The sequence below is a fragment of the Tenebrio molitor genome, chromosome 8 (assembly GCF_963966145.1).
Source record: "Tenebrio molitor chromosome 8, icTenMoli1.1, whole genome shotgun sequence".
NCBI lineage: Eukaryota > Metazoa > Arthropoda > Insecta > Coleoptera > Tenebrionidae > Tenebrio > Tenebrio molitor.
In genome coordinates, this window is record NC_091053.1 from 12,636,285 (window position 1) to 12,659,348 (window position 23,064).

General features: G+C 37.2%; 4 protein-coding genes across 5 annotated transcripts; 1 reads left to right on the plus strand and 3 right to left on the minus strand.

Annotated features, from left to right (window-relative positions):
- Positions 1–385: 385 nt before the first annotated feature.
- Positions 386–4,781, minus strand: Paics (PAICS bifunctional enzyme). Its single transcript, XM_069056928.1, has 6 exons — positions 4,648–4,781; positions 4,470–4,588; positions 4,064–4,267; positions 3,754–4,011; positions 1,669–1,794; positions 386–1,102 (listed from the first exon to the last, which is right to left on the minus strand). Exons 2-6 carry the CDS (start codon positions 4,486–4,488, stop codon positions 438–440), a joined length of 1,272 nt encoding a protein of 423 aa, XP_068913029.1. The 5' UTR covers positions 4,489–4,588; positions 4,648–4,781; the 3' UTR covers positions 386–437.
- Positions 4,782–4,993: 212 nt separating this feature from the next.
- Positions 4,994–18,140, plus strand: LOC138137501 (amidophosphoribosyltransferase-like). Of its 2 annotated transcripts, none has more exons than XM_069056925.1 (6): positions 4,994–5,141; positions 13,010–13,235; positions 15,567–16,084; positions 16,392–16,865; positions 16,919–17,155; positions 17,712–18,140. In XM_069056925.1, exons 2-6 carry the CDS (start codon positions 13,018–13,020, stop codon positions 17,864–17,866), a joined length of 1,602 nt encoding a protein of 533 aa, XP_068913026.1. In that variant the 5' UTR covers positions 4,994–5,141; positions 13,010–13,017; the 3' UTR covers positions 17,867–18,140. The 2 variants fall into 2 exon arrangements, with proteins under 2 accessions (XP_068913026.1, XP_068913027.1); XM_069056926.1 differs by lacking the exon at positions 4,994–5,141 and adding an exon at positions 5,596–5,614.
- Positions 18,118–20,388, minus strand: LOC138137502 (xaa-Pro aminopeptidase 3-like). The gene is made up of 8 exons (XM_069056927.1): positions 20,228–20,388; positions 19,938–20,170; positions 19,568–19,887; positions 19,310–19,518; positions 19,091–19,261; positions 18,619–18,860; positions 18,416–18,536; positions 18,118–18,363 (listed from the first exon to the last, which is right to left on the minus strand). The coding sequence occupies exons 1-8, from the start codon at positions 20,274–20,276 to the stop codon at positions 18,194–18,196; spliced, it is 1,515 nt and encodes a 504-aa protein (XP_068913028.1). The 5' UTR covers positions 20,277–20,388; the 3' UTR covers positions 18,118–18,193.
- Positions 20,389–20,836: 448 nt separating this feature from the next.
- Positions 20,837–22,079, minus strand: Fdx2 (Ferredoxin 2). The gene is made up of 2 exons (XM_069056929.1): positions 21,586–22,079; positions 20,837–21,532 (listed from the first exon to the last, which is right to left on the minus strand). The coding sequence occupies exons 1-2, from the start codon at positions 21,702–21,704 to the stop codon at positions 21,193–21,195; spliced, it is 459 nt and encodes a 152-aa protein (XP_068913030.1). The 5' UTR covers positions 21,705–22,079; the 3' UTR covers positions 20,837–21,192.
- Positions 22,080–23,064: the final 985 nt, after the last annotated feature.

The window sequence follows — 23,064 nt, forward strand, 5'->3', positions numbered from 1 at the left end:
GTGGTGTCGGCGGGAATGGTTGACTAATGGGGGCTGTGAGGAAGGACAGATGATGCAAGTTATCATAACATAACTTAACATTTACCTTCCACAATAAATAAATTCCAGTAAGTAAGCCAATACATCAGTCTCTAAACGTCTAAGTGATTGTAACGTTTTTCATATTGCCGTTGCGCTCAAAAAATTTTTTCTACCTGAACTGCGCTCAGTATTATTAGATTAGTCCACTCCCCCCGTTGCTATTGCGCACCAAATCTCAGCGGCTATCCAAGATTTGACAAGCTGTAGGCATATTTATTGTTTATCCGACACTAATTCACCAGAGCTTCGATATGTGAACACGTTTATTGTTCATTCAATAATAACATTTATTAAAACACAGAACGAGAGAAAACTGTTTTTAATATTTTTAAAAATAAAGATAAAATATTTATAAACTAAGTTCTGATTTGTTTGTCGGCCTTGGCCAAACTGACGTAATTGTCCAACTGCTTCACCCTCAACTTGCTCCACACAATGTAATTGGACAATCCCACGATATTAGCGGCATTGAGTGCCGCCGCCTCTGGATATACCACAGTACTGCACCCCAACCCCGACGGCACGTTTAAACTCGACCACACGTCCCTGTCTACGTTGTCTGCCTTCAAGGGTGGGCAATTGATCACAGGCAAGGGGGAATTCCCCGAAATGACAGGCCCCAAACCATTCGAGCGTCCAGCCACTGCGATAAACACCACTTTGACAGGAAGCGATTCGTAGTACCTCACAATTTTGATCGTCTCTTCTGTGCCTTTGTGAGCCGAGGTCACCCTCAGTTCAGTGTTCAATCCCAATTGTTGGCAATGCTTTTCAATGTTTTTGCAGTGCTCCTTGTCCGACGGACTTCCCATCAAGATCACGATCAGGTGGTCGTTGGGGGGGATGAGATGGTCGAGTTGGTCCACCACCCACTCGAAGTTGCGCTTTACTGTGTCAAGATCGGAGGCGGTCACAGTTGTCAAGTTACGGTACACTTGCTTGTCCACCATCAATCTTTTGTCGCCGGACGGCCACAGGCGCCAACTGTCAGAGTCGATGACGTCCGCGACCAGGATTTCGCCTAGAAAAAAGATTGTTCAGTAACTTGTTGCGATCGCCCCGTATAGCAATGTGAAAACTTGTCGTCTGTCAAAAGTCCATTGTTGTTGATTCGTGTTGGCTAAATGATAAATATTCCTAGACAGTAAATGGAGATGTACAAGTTGGCACTACTGCAACGACGCATGAACAAATTATAAAGCATAACCTAACTTATCATTTTCTCCTAGATTCTACGCCTAGATTGCAGTTGTGCAGTGTTGCCACGCGTATTTTCTAAGTAAATTACGGTGTTGGTGGATTTTTGATATCTGAACTCTGAAGAAAACAAATTGCAAAACTGTGACACAAATATGTTTAAAAAAATACAATTGCTCAAACGCGATGTACTGATTCCACAAGCATTATCTATTGTTCGTTCGTAAACAAAACATTTGTGGAACAAGTTTTAACGAAAACAATCATTTCAATAACAAGATAATTTGATGAACTTTCGCATTATGTACTCGTATTTGTTACAATGTTACTATCGGAATATTTTTAAGAATGGACGTGATACGGTGTATAATTTCGCTTTTGTGAACTTACCGGTGGTGTCGACGCCGAATTCGATCTTCATATCAATCAAGGCACAGTTTCTCGTGGCCCAAACTTTTTCTAAAACCTCGAAGACGAGGATCGAGGTCCTGGTCATGATGTCGACCTCCGTGGGTCCTGAAACGTCAAATTGAAAATTAGTTTGTTTCGAAAAAGCGTAAAATGTTGTCGACACTGCTACAGTCTGTTCAGATTTAAAGTCCCTAGATATATAGATATATATCTAGGGACTTTAGTTCAGATTTCACAGGTCTGCCATCTGTCGACTCGTGTTGGTTAAACAATAAATATCCCCACCGTCATGTCTGTAACTGATGATGATACAAGTTGGCATGACTGGAACCACAGTTCATTTTGTCGTAGTTTTGTCAAAGTGGTTTTCGCGTTCGTTTCCAGAGATGCATAACGTGAAAAGTGGTAATCCGTTTATTAAACTCCCGCACTGTCAGTGTCAAATTTTTGATTTTTTTTTTGAATGTACAGTCGATGGACAAATAAAACTGCTACAAAACATATAGTCAAAATTGACAAATCTGCATCGTTTAATTACGGCTTTATCACAAATAGGTTAACTTTGGTATGACATATTATATAGACACTGACAAATATATTGACAATTCAATAGTCTGATTTACACAGATTAAATTTTAAGTGTCCCAGTTTTATTTGTCCATCGACCGTACCTATGGTGACATACCTTTTCAGTTGCCTGTACACAAAATTTTGTTATAAAAACGTCAACAAGAAAAGTTTGGTAATGTTAATTCTCTTCTTTCCAAACAATAATTAACAATACCCTGCATCTCTCTGACCGTTAACAGTATTCTTTTACGTTTCATAGGTATCTTCTTCTTGTTCAGCCTTTTCGTGTAATGAAAGAAAGCGAATTTATTAAACTGAACTTCAAATTTGAAATTTTAAATTTTTTTGGCGTACATTTTATAAAACATCATATACAAGGGTGTATTTTTAAAATGTGCCGAAATGTTACCTACGAGGTTGTAGGACAACGTAGAAAACTAAAAGCAATTAAAAAAAATTGTAGCTCAAAAAATAAATGTAATTTTATTTTTTGACAGAATTTTTTAAATATTTTTTCCGAGTTCTACATGAAGCCAGTAGTTCGTAATTAAAATATCTGCACAACTTTCAAAATTACCCTGTATTAATGTCACAGACGGAAATTTGTATGACGCAACGTTAGCAGTAAATGGAAGAATTTAAAAATTTTGGTTGTCATTTTTCCCTGGAAATCAAATTCCACAACGTTGTGCGGGTCATCGATTGTGGACCTATTGTCAAATTTAAGGTCGGCCAAGATTTTGTGTATTATATTTAATGCATGATTGAACTTTTGCTGAGAGTGTACTCTTAAACTAGTGACAAAAATGTCATTTGTGTAAAAAATGTTAAATTGAGGTTATCACAGCTTTCATAATAATTTGTTTTCTATTAGAAGTGTTCTGCAGTGCCAACCTGTCAACCCGAAAGGTTGACATGGAAGAGGATTGGGTTTAATTTTTTTTTACAAAAATAATTGCAAAAACAAAGAACGAAAGGAGACATTCATTCGGAATCAGATAATTCGTCGCAAATGACCCAAAGGACTTGTAAACTTGTAAAGATCTAGATGATAATTAAATATCGTCATGTTCTGTTAACGTCCATTAATTAATATTTGTTAAAAATAAATCAATTAGTATCTTATCAATTGTTTTATGCAAAAACATCCATTCAAAAAACACATTTTATTTTTAGAAAATTTCAGCACCGTTCGAACGATCTTAAGCAACACCGGCAAGATTATGAATATGAAATTACATCTCCAGTTCGGCTACTTGTCTCCTTCCGCTTTAGGGCGTTAACAACTAAATTATGACAATCCTTAACCCACTGGAATGTTCCGTCCAAGAACAAACAACTCCAAAGATGTTACATTACGAAATTTCGAAAGACATTATCGCCGAACGGTATCTTTCCGCTAGGGAATTTACCGACGAACGAAAAACACCGTCGACCCATCATTTGCACTCTTGTAACTAAATCTTCAACAAACTGATAACGGGTTCAACTCACCAATCTCCAAACCGTTGACCTTGAACTTTGCCGAGATTATCTGCTCGGTGGACCATTGGGGGTCGTGATTTGCATCATCTTTGAAGAAAGTCTCGTGCTTCGGTGGATAGAAGCGATAACCCTCTGGGACCCCAGGATGCCTCCGCACGAACGATCCAGTCGCCAACCTCCTGGTGACCCACTCGATAGGTATCATCTCGCATCGTTTTGATACGAACGCAACATCGGTTGCGGATTTCACGAAGGACGTCTTCACCCCTGTAGAACACTTCGTCAGTGTTTTACTCGAATTTGGCGCTCTCTACCTTACCTACTGCGTTCAGTATCTCGAAAACTTTCCCGTTGGTCTTGTTCGAAATTGCCGCCTTGCCGGCGAGATCGTGAGCCTTGACTCCGTCTCCTGCGGTGATCCTGTCCTTGTTCAACAGGATACACAAGTCGGGGGACCCTGGCAACTCGTACACCTGCTTAGTCTTGCCTTCGATTATCAGAGGCCCCAATTTGTAATCGCCAACTGCACAAAAAAAAAATCAAATAAAATCCTTCAATTCAATTCACCACTGAACGCAAGCGACCAGATATTTGACCAACAAATTCGATAACAATCGAGCTTCGATTTAGATTGTTTATAAATTTGGACACCCCTGACATAACCTGTTGCTCTAACCACACAATAAGCCCCAAACGTAATTAAAAACGGTAACAATTGTCCTCACCTTGTTTCACAGTAGCCATCGCGGTCGCACAAATTTGTTTTCTTCGGAGGAGGAAGCAAGAGAACGAAATTGACCCACGTTTTCTTTTATAAATTGTTGGAGATCAGTGCGCACGCGTACTGTCAACAGACTCAAGTCTTATCAAATGTAAATCGACGAAATCAATCCAAAAACAAACCAATTATTGATTCGATTTTTCCAGAAGCTGTTATCTTCGACAGAGACATCCATCGGCGCACACAAAGACGCTTTACCCACGCTTTACCTATGCGCTTTACGTCGATTTTCGAAGCGAAGTTCATGTAAATCGCAGTGTTGCCACACGACACGTGTAAACAAAAACAACAATTTCCCTTCAATTTTCAATTGCAAATGACAAATGACATTCGGGAAATCTGACGTCACACCGTCAAATTTAATTAACGCAATATTTTTAATGCGTTGATAGCGCACTAAAATAAACATTTCTTTCGTCACACTTTATTATTTATCGATATTTTTTGCGAGAGCACTATTTTCGGATTTTGCAACGATTCACGTGGTAGTTCGATGGCTGGAGGGGGGATGGACGGCCACGTGGTTGCATAAAATGACCGCTCTAACTTATTAACTCTTTATTGTTTAATTTGTTAGAGTTTGGTGTTGAACTAGCTGTTGGGATATCGACCAGAAGTGAGTACGGTGTTTAATTTTTTATTCAAAACGTGCTGTCAATTAACTGTCATTGTACCGGCACGCTTGATTCAAATATTTCAAATGTCAATTCAGGGCTGTCCAAATTATGTAAACACACTAGAACACAATTAGGAGAATAATTAGTAAAATTAGTAAATTAATCAATAGGTAATTTTTAGGTGCGTTGTAATGGAAAAATAGCCTTCCTCGTGTATCTGTTACAAAATGCAAAACACTGTTGCGTAAATCTTTAATAATTAGGGCTTCACATACGTAGATCAATTTTTTTTTATCGTGTAAATGATGAAACGTGATAAATAATTTCGTAATTATTATTGAGACAAACTGGGGTTATCGGAAGGGTCGACACTGTGACTTAAGTCATATCTTTATTGTGTATTGTAATGTTTTAAGATTGGGGCCACTCATTTTTCCCTTTAAGAATATTTTTGCAAAAAGCACAAAAATCAGTAAGTATGGAAAAAAATTACTTAACCTTTCGTTCTTTTAACAAGTTCACGTTACTTCAACGAAGGAAATGCACTACTAATCATTGTACAATTTTAAACATTGAAAAAAAATCCTTTGAAAAATAAATTCTACTTTGAAGAACTCATGGTCGCTAAACACTGCTTTTGGTACGAACTGTAATGACAGCAACTTCAAAGTTTAACCAATAATATACCTATATCTTTAGTCTATGGTAACCAGCGATAGGTCCCTACCTCACTTCTTTACCTCCAATTACCTGAACCACCCCTACTTGACCAATCAGTTGTATTCAATTCAAAATTTGTTCTTTTGATCAATCACGTTTACTTGTAAATATTTTTTGAACTTTCTGTATTTGCGTTTTTCCCAACAAAATTTGAAATTTTAAAGAATTTACGGAAAAGTCAAAGAATTTTCAAGAACATTTTGTTTCGACAATGGCGTTCTTATTTTTCTATCAAAACTTTCTACATTAGTTTCCTTTGATATTTTCTCACTACACGTGCAAGCGCTTTGTTAATCCCATTATGAAGCAATTTGTTTCTATTCTTTCTTGCCTTTTGGTTTCACTTTTCATGCAAATTTAAGCATAATTAAAACATTACTGAAACCAGAGATGAAGGGGGGTATTCTGTAATTTTTAAAGGAGCGTTAAAATTTTAGCGTCTTTTAAAATTTCAAGCCCTGATTGGTCATTGCTGTGACAACTTAATTTAACTGTCTTTAAAATTTAGCGGAGCAGTTACAGAATACGTCCCAATGTCTGCTGAAACTAATGAAATTTGCTAATTCGCTCAGTCTGAAATTTGATCGGAAGATTTTTTTAACTTGACATTTTGCTAGAAGCATAACAACTGTCGGAATCCTCTACTAATTTTTATTTTATTCATTTCTTTATATTTAGAGTTTTTTTTTTGACAATTTGCAGCTACAGTTGGTAAGGCTGGCAGAAAAATGGCATTTTAGCAGAAAAAACTACGGGTGATCAAGAAAGAATGTTTAAGTTGGCGATACAATTAATAAACATTTTCATATTCGGCTATTTGCAACACAGCAACCGGATGATATGTTTTGTTGGTTTATTTGACAGATATCTGATGTAACATTAACAGCGACAATTTAATTCATGTAAAGTCCGTTTTTTTAATAATCAATTGTCAAAGTGTTGTCAGGTTGGCAGAAAATTCGTAACAGCGAAATTTTTAGATCACGTTTGGAACATTGACTTTTGAAATTGTCACCGATTGTCACATTTGACAATTTAAATTAAACACGTGTCTCATACTCATAAACACATGCAACATAACCTCAATAATGATCTAGGGGAAATCTAGGGTGAAATTAAAATAGAACTGGACCAAATGTAAATGATTTTTTTATATACAGTTTGGTCTTTTTCTGTATTTTGACACTGACAATTGATTATAAAAAAAGGGACTATATAAAAAAATCTCATGGCGCTGTGATGTTGTCATTTTGACAGCGGATAAAAGTTTGCCCTAACCTCTGGTCCTCTGCCCTAACTTTTATCCGACAAAAACCATCAGGTAACTTACGAATATACCTTTAGTTGCTATGCATCTAATACCTTTAATCTTTAATACCAAATAAAAAAATTAAATTTGTATTGCTCATTCATTAAATTGTCTCGCCGAATTTCACTCGAGGTTTCATTTAGTCAGGAAAAATATATATTTCCAAAACTCAAACTAATATTGCTTGACGGCAATTAGACTCGAAAAATTGGCACGATAAAATCACGACGGCCGTAGGCATTGAAAACCCTAAGCAACGTAGGTACTAGGCTTGAAATTAGGCAAATCTCACCAGAAATAATACAAAACATAAGGGATGCATGTTACTATCGATTTGCAATTTGCCAAGAAAGAAACAGTGCCCATTTTGAACATTTGTTGCATTAAATAGAATTCAACTTATAAAATTGGTTTTTATTTTTTAGCACGTAGGCTTTGAAAATACATATTCAGGAAACAAATAGTGCGTTGTATTCCTTGCGAAGTGGGCTTTCAAACGAAGTGTCACTTGGCATACCCTTACATTTGAAAAACAAAGTTAGGGGTGCTTGCTCACTTCCGGGAGGAGATATGCAAAAACCATATGCACCAAAATGTAGACAAGGAAAAACAAAAATCGACCTGTTTCGGGATTTTTTACAAAAATCTCCCATGTCCAAGTTATGAATTTTATTCCAGTTAAATTTCCACACTGTGTACACTCCCCACAACAATTATGGCATAATAATTACAGGGTCATTATAAATGATTGTACCATCGTAGGTGGCTGTGCGCAATGCTTTAGCTGCGCCGCTACGCCCACTAGTTGTTACAAACATTTATAATGACGCCGTATACAGTGCATTTTGTTTAACTGTTGCCTTAAGGAATTGCATGGTAAAACGTATACCCCCTGTTAACTTTTGTTCTGATGAAAATATGTATTCAAACTATTTTTGGAACAAAGTTGGAAGATTTTTTAAACTATTGGATAGATTACAATTCAATATCCTAAACTGTCGAAAAAGTTGTGAAAAAAATAATTTCTAGCGCGCCGGAATAATAATACGTGGAGCGGCTGCCAGAATAGCGTCCCTGTCGGCTCAACTCAACCAGTACCTGACCATCTCCACTTTTGACTTTTGTCACTTTCATTTAAAAAATAAATAGCGAGATCTCCTCGAGGCTATGATTAAATTAGCTTTTGGAAGGCAGAACATGTAAACTCAACAAATTAACAGAAATTATTAAAAGAAATGTTTAAAGTGTTCGACTGCTAGACAATGTCCCAAGCGATCTTGAAAATTTCTTCGCATGTTATTCTTGCCCTTAGTTCTTCCACAGTTTCTGGTTGATCTTTTATGCGTTTTTTTTTAACTGTTGCCGCATGGTAAAAATTATACCCTCTGTTAACTTATGATGATCCACTGCAGATTTGGTGCAAATTTTTATTTTTGTAATCATTAATAAGACTACGTAATGCATACTGTTTGAACAACGAACGACAAGCAGCTTTATTTTACTAATTTTACTCTTCAAAAACGTAGTAGGCGATATGGGAACAAAAATTAGGTTTTATATTTTAATTTATTATTTATTTTAATCATAGCCTCGAGGAGATCTCGCTATTTATTTTTTAAATGAAAGTGACAAAAGTTAAAAGTGGAGATGGTCAGATCTCAGGTGCTAGTTGAGCCGACAGGGACGCTATTCTGGCGACCGCTCGACGTACTATTATTCGCGCTAGAAATATTTTTTCACAACTTTTTCGACAGTTTAGGATATTGAATTGTAATCAATCCGATAGTTTAAAAAATCTTCCAACTTTGTTCCAAAAATGGTTTGAATATTTTTATCAGAACAAAAGTTAACAGGGGGTATAAGTTTTACCATGCAATTCCCTATGGCAACAGTTAAAAAAAATGCACTGTATGTTTATACGTGTAAAATTTGAACTTTTACTTAATTTTTTTTTCTGTGTTATCCTTCCGAGAATGAAATTGTATAAAATTCATATTGCACCTATCAACATAAGGAGTTGCAGTCATTGATTAATTCGCTCTAAAGTATTGTGGTAAACGAGATGGTTCTGCAATGTCTTGCATACAGTCAACAAAAATTTACACAAGCAGAGCAAAAATCAATTATCAAGATTAAATTTAGTCTATTTATACGAAATGTTTGCAAACCATTTGCTATATCGGGTGTGTCAAAAAGGTCGGATAAACTTTTTATTACATATTAAGTAGGTACTATTCATAGATACCGAAAAAAATAATAAAAAAATTGGTACATACTATCTTTTTTTAATGGTATATGGCCTCTTTAACAGTTACAGAAAAAAGACTTGAAACTAAAAATTCCTTTGTTAGATCACTTAAGTATGGTATTAGTTGTATGGTTTACATTGTCATAAAAGTATTTTATTGAATTTTTGTGTTCTATCTAAAAGAATAGTTTGGTTTTAATCAAATTAAAGTTAGTGGAGAAATAGTTATTTAACAAACTATGTAGTTTGTTAATGAAGGCGATTAATAATCGAAACTGTTTAAAGCACGAACGAGTGTAGCGAGTGAGTGGCTTTAATAGTTGAGATTATTAATCGCCCATTAACAAAAGAGTTGATTACAAAATTTTTTCGTTGACCGCAAACTTTTTTTTTTGGTGACAAATTTTGAAATTAAAGCCAAATCAAAACCAGTTGCATCTTTTTCCATAAAGATGAGACCTTATAAATACCTTCATTCTTTTTTTGTCCTCGGGGTAGGCCATTTTTAAAATTTTCAACACTTTCTATTCACTTTTCCACAAGAGTGTCAGAAGAAGTCAACTCCATTCGCATTCAATTTCACGTAAAAATCACGGTTGCTAAGAAAAGCTAGTTACCTTTGAAAAATATGATATGCGAATTATAACCAAAACGGTCGGCTTTTGAAAAAGTGAATTCGTAATTGTGCAGTTATGGAGCTATAAAATGTAGAAAACCCTGCTGCACTACCTGCTGCAGTGTTGGTAAGTGCAAACAATGCATGTTCGAGGTTGTTTATATATCAAAATATCATCAAAACGTCAAAATCGCAAGATCGTTGATTAATGAAAAATAGTGTATTAATGAGGTCCATTAATACACTATATTTTAGACAAAATAATTCATTAATATTGAAATTAACAAGCGGTCAACGGAAAAGTGCTTTAAATGTGCAGTAGCATATGACAACATTGTAATATTTCTATGGTTTCCTTTTAATTGTTGTAAAAATATGTATCTATTTCTGGTTTCCAAGGAAACATTTGTACTTGATTTTCGACTGTCGCTATTGAGGTAACATAGCGCAATGTTGCCGCTTTGGTCATTACTTTTTAAAGAATTACTGTCTACACGCTGCACAAAAAAATTTCCTCCAAATTAGTGATCTCTGAAATACCCCCAGCTATGCTTAAAAGTTTATCCGGCTTTTTGACACACCCAATATACTTAAGATTAAGAAACAAAGTCATGCGATAATTGTTGTACGGTGTGTATTGTACCGGGTGAGTTTTATCGTCAGCACGATTGACCCTATTAAAAAATTAGTAAAAATTAAGAAACTTTAGGGTTACATTCCCTTGATATAAGACTTCAAATGTGTGTAGTCAATTTTCACTTATCACTTAATTCAGAGCCATAAAATTTAAAAAATTGATTTTGAGCAAAAAATTTTTTTTCCGCACACGCTCATAATTCACAATTAATTCAAAGAACACTTACGAAATTCGCATCAAAAGAAAATTATTCGTTTTTGAATTATTCCAATTTTAACATTAAGAGCGAAAAATGACCAAGATTTACAACTGCAGTGTCATAAATAAATATCTCATTGTTGGGAACATCTGTTGACCACTTTTCTAGTAATTCTTAAGTCCCTAAAGGGTATCATAAATAACCTACGTCAACTTCTTTTGTGGAACTGACCGCCCAATTTAATAATAAATCATAGCTAAATTTTACGCTTTAATATCAAATTCCATTTATTTCAAAAACCGGTGATGTTTTCATGATTTCAATGACACCAAATTTTTCCTGAATATTTGAAAGGTCTCTCAGTGAAAAATTATGTAAATTAATGTAGCAGTTATTGAATTAAAACAAAATCTTTACCTGTTTTCTTAAAAATTTTGAAATTTTTACAGACTGTTCTAGAGTGATACACAATCATTCCTGAATTTTTTGAGAATTTTAAATTGATTAGAAGTGGATGTTTTCGCACTGACGACTCACCCGGTACATAATAATAATAATAAAAAATAGTTTTGACAGATCGCATATTTCTCTAAATGTCAATTATTTGCTCTCTGAGTCAACTCACCCATCATACTCAATTTTTTGCCATTGATACTCACTCACTCAAAATTACTCTTTCTCAGCGCGCTAACAGCTTTACTCACCAATCGCAACTTTCTCACTTTTTATCGAAGTTGACGGCACATTGACAGATAGAAAGCGCTGAGGTGACCCACCTTCTTGACATTTGACACTCAGATATCCGTGCAGCGTTTGTTGTGTTCGGCACGCGACTCCTCTTTTCTCACATTTTGCAATGTGAGACGCGGTCCTGGCGTGTTGATCGACGAAGAATTTTTTCTGGCTGGACACCTGCACAGGACAATTTTGTTACAAGAACGTTGGGGGTGGCCGGACTACTCTGACGTTTTTACAGCACGCGCGGCAGAAAATCTTGTCACCTTCGATGATCATCTCTGGATGCGGTTGCAGCCAATTCCGCAAAACGCTCAGTTTGGGCATTTTTTCACCAAGATATTTCTCACTCACCGCTCGCTATTTTAGAAAAATCTGTTTTGCTTATTGCCAACTTCCAAACATCAAACATACCTACTAATGGATAGAGAATGACAAATGCGTTTCGAACTAACGTAACCCCCACCCGCTTCGCACGTGTCGATTAAGCCCACCTTTATGCTCATGCAAATAAAAACAACTTGCATTTTATTTACAATCAAAAATACTTTTGAATTCAATTCAATTCAATTGAGAAAACGCAACCTTTTCATATTTCACTTGATCACAATGATTTTTTATTTATCATTACAGTTATTAGGTATTATTAATTAAAGATGGGGCTATAAAATAATCCAACTAAATCTCACAGTACCTCTAGAAGTGAAATACAAACCCATTAAAACTTACTAATCCTTTTTACCTTTTGACTGCTGCGATGCTTAGCTCTAATTCTAAATAGATTAACAATGGGTGATGCAGTAATGCCAACTTAAAAACACGTACCTATCACAGCCTAGCCTAAGTATTTTTTCGGCCCTGCCTGTATATCAATCGTTTTTAATTTAGATAAAAATTATGAGAGATAAATGAAAGCTTCAATTAAATTAAGTTGAACTAAGGACAAGGACACGTTGAAGTAATCACAGACATTACAAAAGCATCATCTTCTTAATTGTTAATGTTTAGTGGTAATTAAAGAAACGACTTAAAATGTAATAAGAAAAAGTATCAATTGTAATTGTTTATGGCCGTAAAATGTTCAGTCATTTTGTAAATATGTTTATTTAGGTTTCTCGTGTTTAAACAGAAGTGCCATTAACTTCTAATTTTTAAATACGATTCCGAAGAAATTTTCTGATCTCTTCTAGGTAAACACACAACTCGTCTTTTGTTTAACTCCATCCAACCATTAACGAGAATTTGAACTGTTAACAGAGATTGTTTATTTTTTGTAAAATATTATTTATTTTCCTCGGTTTTGTTCTGCCCACTTCTTGATAAGAATCTAATCACTTTATCTAGATTGACACTGATTTTAGTGGTGTCTTATATACCTACCCCTACAAGATTTATTTTTTCAGTTTGTAAAATGGCGAGTGAAAGTACCTGTCAACACAGCTCCGAGGAGGATTCCTTGGCTTGTGAAATGAAGAATTTCGCTATCGAAAAGAGAAGAGGTCGTGGAGCTGTCACTTCGGGACTGACTCACGAGTGTGGAGTCTTCGGAGCTATCGGATGTGGAGAGTGGCCCACTACGTTGGAAATTTCGCAGATTATTTGTTGGGGGTTGGTGGCTCTTCAGCACAGGTTAGTAGAATCAAAATTAAATGGAGAAAAAGAATAGATACACTAGAAAGAATTGTTCTCAGAATATTTTTTTCTTATGTTGAAAGTTTTTTGGGTATTTTTGAACATTTTTAGACGTTGGGGTTATTTTAGGTTAGACTAGAAATGTCAAAAAATTCTTCACAATTGAGATGACGTCATTCAGATTTCTGACTCCCTGTATATCACACCAGCACAAAATAAGTAACATTTCAAAATTGTGTACCTACACTAGAAATATATTTTTCAAATTTTCTGCCAAATATTTGTCTAAAGTGAAAGTTAATAAAAACGGCGAATATTTTATGTGCAGGCATAAACTTTTATAGTTGACTCAAGTTGCAAAAAACCACTTGTCATTTGCAACAGCATTTTTTCAATATTTTTGAACCAAATACACAGGGACTAGAAAATCATAGCTTGGATTAAATATTTTCAATATAAGTACAGTTTTATAGTTATTTATGTATTAAGGGCATAATCAGGAGATTATGGCACGAGGGAACGTTTAAAGCCCGAGGAAGGAGGGCTTTTAAATTCCCGAGGGCCATAATCGACAATTATGCCCGTGGTACATACCTACAAGGTTTTATTCTATTTTATCATTTCTAAAAGATTCAAATAAATATTTAGTATTCCTTAAAGGAAGTTGGCCCACTCGTGCCAAAAAAGGCCCAATTTACACACAAACTCGTCAAATAAACTACTATTGATACCATTGTTCGAATAATTAAACCAACTGTTGCTTGGCAGATTTTTGACAGATCAGTGCCATAAAGGCCAATTTATGCCCTCATTTGGGGGCGTATAAAGACGATTATTGACTAAAATAGAATAAAAGTAATTTCAAATGGCCAATGCCATAAAAGTGCTGTTACAAATGCGAAGTGGTTTTTTGCAACTTGAGTCAACTTTAAACATTAAAATTCGCTTATTTTGCGTTGTATCGTTTGATTGATTATTAAATTACCATTCCGTAGGCCATAACTAATACCTAATTATGTTTACACGTCGCTCACATTCCAACGCAATGATCACTGTCGGCAAAAAATTGATCGCAAAAACATTTTCCAAATAAACTATTAAATAACTCTTCACGGTGTGCTTCAAATAGCAATCTAAAAAAAAAAATTTTCTGAAGTGTTTTGTAATTATTTCGTAAAGTAGGTAAATAAAACGGATCGATCATATTTGAGGTTATGTATTCAAATATGTAATTATTTTTTCGAATCATCTCTAAAAATTTATAAGACCCAGCATTAAATCAATAAATTTAGAATTTTTAATACGCGATTAATGGAGACTTACCGAAGCCGTACATTTTTACAAAATTTGGTCACAATCAACGGATATAAAAATTTCAAAAAGTGCAAATTAAACTAAAATTAACAGAGCGCTTTAGCACGAATATCGATTTAAAATTATAAATCGTTGAATACGGCCATGTTCTAATCTCAATCAGCTGTGGAGTGTGGACAATATGAAAATTTGGCAACGTCGCATTCAGAGACGAGTCGCGGAATTTTTTTTTTCTCTTGTTGGATTCAGTTATGTTGTATCGGGTGTTTTTTTAAATTTCACCTCGTAGTAGGCATTGAAGAATCGATTGTGAACGCACCACTCGTGTAAAACTTGAATATTTAAAAATTCAATCACGAGTCATACCACAAGTAATACGGTGTGATGGTGTGGTCAAGAATGACTGACACTGAATCTATTGGTAACAATGAAATTTGCCAGATTTGAAATTTACCATGAAAGGTTCATTTTTGTAATAGCATAAACATAAGTGACATAACCAAAAATGTTTTTAATGTCGTCTCGAGTTAAAAAATCCTGTCAGTGACAATTACGAGACAAAAAACATCAGTACATACTTTTCAATTGTTTCATTGCCAACCGAGTTGCCAACAGACTCAGTCATTATTGATCACGCTGTATTTTTTTAACATATGTATTACTATCCTATCTCGAGATAAAAACAAGATTGGACGACTTACCTTCTAGTATTTTCTGCTTTACTTAGTTGGTATCTTTGGATCTACAGCAATTTTTGTAGGTTTGAGAATTGAATTTACACGTTTTTATTAGGTAGAAGTACGTTTTATGTAAAAAAATATTCTAATTTCATGTTACACATTATCTCTTGACGTTTTTGATATTTAAAACACATTGACGATTTCCTAACCTCAAATAAATTTTCCCCCAAACCCGACTGACATCATACAAAGGAGTAGATGCATAGTAATGAGGCTACATACACATGGTACTAGAGGAATTATCTTCTCCGATAAGTTATTATTTCCATTTCAGAGGGCAAGAATCCGCCGGCATCGTAACCAGCGAAGGAAAATGTTCGAAATACTTCAACATCGTCAAAGGAATGGGCCTGATCAGCAACATTTTCAACGACCAAGCAATCAGAAAACTGAAAGGCAGCATCGGAATCGGTCACACTAGGTACTCGACGAGTGCAGCATCCGAAGAAGTCAACTGTCAACCGTTCGTGGTCCACACCCAACACGGGGCCCTAGCTGTGGCCCACAACGGCGAACTCGTCAACTGCGATAGCTTGAGGAAAATGGTATTGGGACGTGGAGTCGGATTGTCGACACATTCTGACAGTGAGTTGATTACGCAAGCTTTGTGTCTCAATCCTCCGGAGGGCGAGTCGAACGGACCAGACTGGCCCGCCAGGATCAAACACTTGATGCAGTTAGCTCCGCTTAGCTACTCGTTGGTGATCATGCTGAAGAATAAGATCTACGCCGTGAGGGATCCCTACGGGAATCGGCCCCTCTGTTTGGGGAAGATTCTAGCCCAGAACGAACGTAAGAAAATTATTATTATTTATACAGGGTGATTTACGAGGAATAATGAGCCCGGCGGAATAGCAAATGCATTGCAACAAAAAGCCGGACATCGAAGCGGTAAATGCCCGGGTTTTTCTCCTGATGAATTGCGGGTTGCATTTTCTATTCCGCCGGGCTCATTATTCCTCGTAAATCACCCTGTATTTACAACTCTAACCACAGTCACACCAGCACTTATCTCCACTTTTACAACGAACAGAGTATAGTTAATCAGGTGTCAGTGCGTGCCGAAATCCAAAGAAAAATTAATTTCGACTGTTTGCAGCCCTCGACGGCGACTGCGACGACAGCAGAGAGGCCGAAGGTTGGGTCGTCTCCTCCGAGTCGTGCGGCTTCCTCTCCATCGGGGCCCAATACGTCCGCGAGGTCTTCCCCGGCGAGATAATCGAGATGACCCGCCACGGCATCCGCACCATCGACATCGTCGAGCGCCCCGAAGACAAAATCCAAGCCTTCTGCATCTTCGAGTACGTGTACTTCGCGCGCGCCGACAGCATCTTTGAGGGCCAGATGGTGTATGCGGTGCGCATGCAGTGCGGCCGCCAACTCGCCATCGAGCACCCCGTCGAGGCGGACATTGTCAGCTCCGTCCCCGAGTCGGGCACCGCCGCCGCCCACGGTTTCTCCCGCCAGAGCGGCATCTCCTTCTCCGAGGTCTTGTGCAAGAACAGATACGTGGGCAGGTCGTTCATCCAGCCGAGCAACAGGCTGCGGCAGTTGAGCATCGCCAAGAAATTCGGTTGGTCATTGGAGCACAATCGACGAACGGAAACACTCACTCTTTTGTTGCAGGTGCCCTGTCGGGGAGTGTCAAAGGGAAGAGGGTGCTCTTGATCGACGATTCTATCGTCAGGGGAAACACCATCGGGCCCATTATTAAGTTGTTGAGGAACGCGGGCGCGACTGAGGTTCACATCAGGGTGGCCAGTCCACCCCTGCTTTATCCATGCTACATGGGAATTAATATTCCCACCAGGGAAGAATTGATTGCGAACAAGCTGGACGCCGACGAGTTAGCTGTGGCCGTCGGTAAGTGCAGTACACGCGACTCAGCTTCAAATGTCGTCGATTGTACACGGGGAATAGATTTAGAAGTATTATAAATGATACAGTATGGCCTGTAAAAGATATCGATGCTTTTTCATCGAATGTGTGATGTATTGGACATTACAGGCCGTTGATACTAAATATTAAAATTAAATGTCACCGAAAAACTCGCCAGATAGGCAACACATTATACACGCAACGGTGAATAATTGTTTGATTATTAATTAGACATACTCTCGTCGAATTTCCCTCAGGATCGGGTTTTTCCTGCGATGATTAAGTAATTTGCCACTAATTGTCCAACTTTGGAAATTGGGGGAAATACTTGCGAGAAGAATGTCTTGTGTATGCAACACACAATACACGTTTCTGCGATTGACAGATTTAACAGCACTAATTGAATTAAATCACTTGAAATCTACATGTCAAACTGTTAAGATTATTATATCACACCTTATGACAGTAACTCGGGATTTGTTAGTTGTTGAAAATGTTCCAGTTTTTCGAAAATGAAAATTTGAAAAAAATCAACTTTCAGGTGCCAACAGCCTCAAGTACTTGAGCGTGGAGGGCCTGATCAAGGCCGTGCGATCCGATATCAAGAGCAAAAACGCCCACAAAGTGGGCCACTGCACCGCCTGTCTAACGGGAGAGTACCCCGGCGGGGAACCCCACAAAGACCTAGACTGGTAACTCTCGCCGCACCACCGGAAATGGGCGTCGAGAAGAGAACGGACGAATCTCGCTTCACCATTGAGATATTATCGCACACACCTGTCACGTGTGGCCAAACTTTATTTGTTGAAGTGATACAAACATTCCAAAATAACCATTTTCAAATATAATGTCCACAAAATGTGATTATAATTTGTACCGCGTAGTTGTAGGATTGAAGATAGACACTTTGGTTAGACTATTTTGTACAGAGTACCAAACGACTCGAATCAAATATATTTTTTTACTCCGATCGATATTTGTCATTATTTACAGGATAAAACGTCACCTCGAACACACCAGATATCATGATCGATTGTGACCTGCCACGTTCTCGACATCTTCCACGCGTTTCGGACAGTTCCTCGTCAGGACCACGGGTCCGTTCTCTGTTATCACAATGTCGTCCTCTATCCTAACCCCCATCCCCAAGAACTCCGGCGGCAGCTGTGGATGCTTGTGACTGATGTACACCCCTAGAGAGACACTCGTCTTACAGTCAACCCCACACAACTACACAAAAATTACCAGGCTCCACGGTTATGATCATCCCCGGTCGAATTTTAATATTCCTCGTGATGAGGGGCGTGTCGTGGACGTCCATCCCCAAATAGTGCGACACGTGGTGCGGACAAAACTGATAAGCCGCCTGTAAGTTTTGAAATAAAAATCAGTTTCCATACTGTATCAAACTTGTCAGTTTCCATTCTGTCAAAACTGTCAACACTTACCTTGACCAAAGCCTGACCTGTCAAAATTTTCGGGATGACTCCGATCTCCTGGAGCCCCTTTCCCAACAGAACACACATCGAGTCGAACAGACTGTCCAGAGTTGGAAAGTTTCCGCACAACTCTATCAACTTTGACTGGACTTCTAGCACAACTTCATACACTTCTCTCTGTTGATTCGTAAATTTACCATTTACGGGCCAAGTTCTTGTCACATCGCTCGAATAACCGTGAAATTCGCACCCTTAAAAGCGAAATACTATTTACTTTCTCACTGTGTAAAGTTAAAATCAATTGTATCCGCCAACTAGATTAAAAGTAAAATCTACTTCTAGTACTTTTTGCTTCATACAGTTGGCAGCCCGTGACGTTATGACATTTGACACATTTTGACATCCGTTTTTAAACTCGATTCGATTTTGGAAAATGTGCAATAAATAATGAACAAAGAGTAGTTACTCCAAGATTATTTACCGGCATCCATCAGTACCATGTCACCATCTTTGACAACCTGGTTGTTGTTGATGTAGTGGATGATGTTGGCCCTGTTGCCACCTGCTACTACTGGGGGGTACGCCAAGTACTCAGCTCCATGCATCCTACACTCGTAATCCACTTTTGCAAAAATCTGACTCTCGTTGATCCCTAAAACAACAATCTAGACGCTGCTTGATTAATCATTGATAACAGTACCAGGATATGAGGATTGAATCGTTTTGATGATCGCATCTGACGCGACGTCGCAAGACCGTTGCATCAGAGTTATTTCCGCGGGGCTCTTGATGAGTCTCTGTCTGTGCACGAAAATCTTGGGGGATTCCCACATCTTCTGGTTCAAATAGTTGATGTATTCGCACATGATCTTGTGGACGTCGACCTGGACGGGGTTCATGTAGTCGTACCTAAACAAACGGTTTGAGGCGGCGCGCTATCGTTTCCGGCGGTCGTTACCAGAGACTAAAATTTTTGTTTGACTTCCAGTACGACTGCAAATAGTTCTCTAGTTCGGTGACGGGCAGGCTCTGATCTACACCGAACAGTTTGCAGGCCCCGTCGGGCCCCGTTCTCGGTCCGTCCCACAACTCCGAATGGTCGTCCTTCTGCCGCACGAACAACGTGGAGCAGTGTTGCGACGGAGAGTTCGTCGCTGCCAACACTAAACAACTGTCAGGCTCTTGGCATCCTGTCAAATAGAGAAAGTCTGTATTTTGTCGAAAGAAGTAAGGGATTTTATCAGACATGTATTGTTTCGTGGCGGAAGGGATTACTATCTATAAAAATGTCAACTTCAGAAAGGTAAAATATTGGTGAATCGACTCACCAAGTGCTGTTTTACGCCGGAATTTCGCTCAGAAACGTACGATGCGATCTGTTCCATCAGTCTCTGTCGGCGCTCCTGAAATTCTGTCCGTTTTATCGAAGGGGTTATTTCATCTTGGCTGAGCAGTTGCGGATGCGTCTCGTGTGTGGGTTGGCCGTAGGTTTTGAGCGTAGGTTTCTTGTTCAGGCTAAACTTGCCTTTTGTCGCTTTCTGGCAGTACCTCCGGAAGACATCTAAAACATGTCAACTGGAGGACTTGTCTTTGGGGGTTGACAAACTGCTCTCACTACCTGATTTGCTGAATATACTTAGTGGTAGTTTACTTTTGGCCGTAAACATTTTATTATCACAGATTATTTACGAGAATATCTTTAAAACTTAAAATTTTTAACTGAGGTTAGGAAAACAATCACTGGTGTCAAGGTCAGCAATGTCATATCTCTTACTAATGAAATAAATAAACATTTACTTTTATTTAAATTACCCTAAATTAAGCAAATTTGTTTAAATTTATTTAAATATGAGGATGAAATTGTTGCATTTACTAAATGAAAAACACCGATGAAGTGTGAAAAAAACTAACAAATGTTTTAGTTGAATTTTTTATATTGTAAGGAATGAATGTGTATTGTTAGCGTTATTACAACATTAAACTGTATAAATAAAATAAAACTGTAATCAACAATAATTTTTATATTATGGATTAAAGCTAAATATATTTTTTTCTGGAATAAGTGCAGTGGTGGTTCGTGAATAATTACAGTGGTGCCGCTAAGAATCATCGATGACTGGAAACAACAGAAAAAGAAACGGGATTAGAGATAAAGGAATTGAGAAAGAGACAGGAAAAATTAGAAAACAGACTTTAATAATTAATCAAATAAAATAAAATATTCGAATACTCTTGTACTTGTGAAAATATATATTTATTATTTTACAATCATTTTAATTATATAAGTGAAATATTACATATAAATTAGATAATAAACGACTTGGTATGTCGTTCTTCCACAATTGACACCCTTAAAATATACAGCGTGATCATCAATCACAATTGTAACTAGTATCAATCCCTTAACGGAATAGATAAAAATAAATTTATTTACATTCTGTAAATACAAACTCTATTTCTCCTCGCTCGTTAAACTTCATCAATGATATTCTACTTAAAAATATAAACAAAAGACATCATTATTCTTTCAAAGTTGCCTACAATTGTTCAACATTTTGATGATTCAATAATTAACCTAAACTGTTACTGTAGCCTGGCGTCGTTCGTACTCTCTGGCACGTTAACCTCAATCCCATCCATACTTTCAGTGAGAAACACCTGACATCCCAGTCTGGAAGTGTCAGTGACCCCCCTCGCCAATTCCAACATGTCTCCTTCTTCTCCTTCCGGCTTGTCAGGCAGCTGATCAAAATCAGCTTGTGCGAATATGAGGTGACAAGTCGAACAGGTCAGGGTTCCTTCGCAGGCGCCATAACCTTCCAAAGAGATGCTGTTATTGACAACCACGTCCAAGAAGGATTCACCTACTTTTCCTTTGGCTTTGACTCTACTCCCATCATGCCTTATAAACGTAATCTCAACTCTACACAACAAAACGTGAGACTTGCAATGAATAATCGAAAATTAACTACTCACTCTTTCTTGTTGAGGGATGGGACTCCGTTTGTTAACAAACGTGCGCGATTTTGAATTAAATTCTTTGTGATTAAGCCCTTTGGGATACTGTTTCTTACGACGTTACACACAAATGACATCTTGGTGCTTAGATGGAGCTGTTCAATGCAAACTAGCTGAATCAATTGATTATGGAGATGAGGTCAGTCGGATGCTTATCATTGTTACACAACAGGCAATTTTGGAATTGTTTTGATCTCACGAGTCCGATTATTTTGGATTACGTTAAAATAAATTTTACAATTACTTGACACGTGCCTGGGAGTCTTCTACGATGTTTTGACGTCATAAAAATGTGTAACACAGACTGAAACCTAATAACAATCTACCGAATGAAATTTCTGTCATTACGTTCACTAATCTTTGCACAATTACACTCAAAGTTGAGAAGTTTTGTAAAAAAAGTTTGTCCTGATGTTACATCATCAGTTTATGACAGTTGACATTTGACGCGTGACGTTTAACGTTTAAGTTCGACGAAAGAGGTTTCATCGAAGTTGATTGAGTTACGTCGAAATGCACGGTTGTAAGAGTGGTTGTCTACATAAAGTTGACTCAAGTTGCAAAAAACCACTTTGCATTTGCAACAGTACTTTTAGGGCATTGGTCATTTGAAATTACTTTAAAACTGTACTTATATGGAAAATATCCAATCCAAACTATGATTTTCTGGTCCCTTTGTGCCTTTATTTGGTTCAAAAATATTGAAAAAATGCTGTTGCAAATGACAACTGGTTTTTTGCAACAGCATTTTTCTCATAGTTTTGAACCAAATAAAGGCACAAAGGGGCCAGAAAATCATAGTTTGGGTTGAATACTTTCCATATTAGTACAGTTTTAAAGTAACTTCAAATGACTAATGCCATAAAAACGCTGTTGCAAATGCAAAATGGTTTTTTGCAACAGCATTTTTTATATATTTTTAAACCAAATAAAGGCACAAAAAGGCCAGAAAATCATAGTTTGGATTGAATATTTTCCATATAAGTACAGTTTTAAAGTAATTTCAAATGACTAATGACATAAAAGTGCTGTTGCAAATGCAAAGTGGTTTTTTGCAACTTGAATCAACTTTAAACCAAAAACAAGTTAAAACTTGTGTCCAAGTAAATACTATAACGGCCGTTATTTATTAAATCTTTGTGAAATTTGATTGACAAACTGATTTTAGTATAAATTATACAGGGTTAGTCACGAGAGACTTCCGATGAAAATTTCGTTATATGCAACCGAAACTACAATTTCCAATGGTTTCTAGCTTCCTAAATTTATAAAAAGTAATACTTAAATCAACGATTGCTGGCCCTTATTGTCTGTCATGTCAGTTTTCACATTTATCGTAAACTCGGTACAGGTTGCAAAGACACACTTGTCATTTGCAACAGCATTTTTTTCATATTTCTGAACCAAATGAAGGCACAAAGGGACTAGAAAATCATA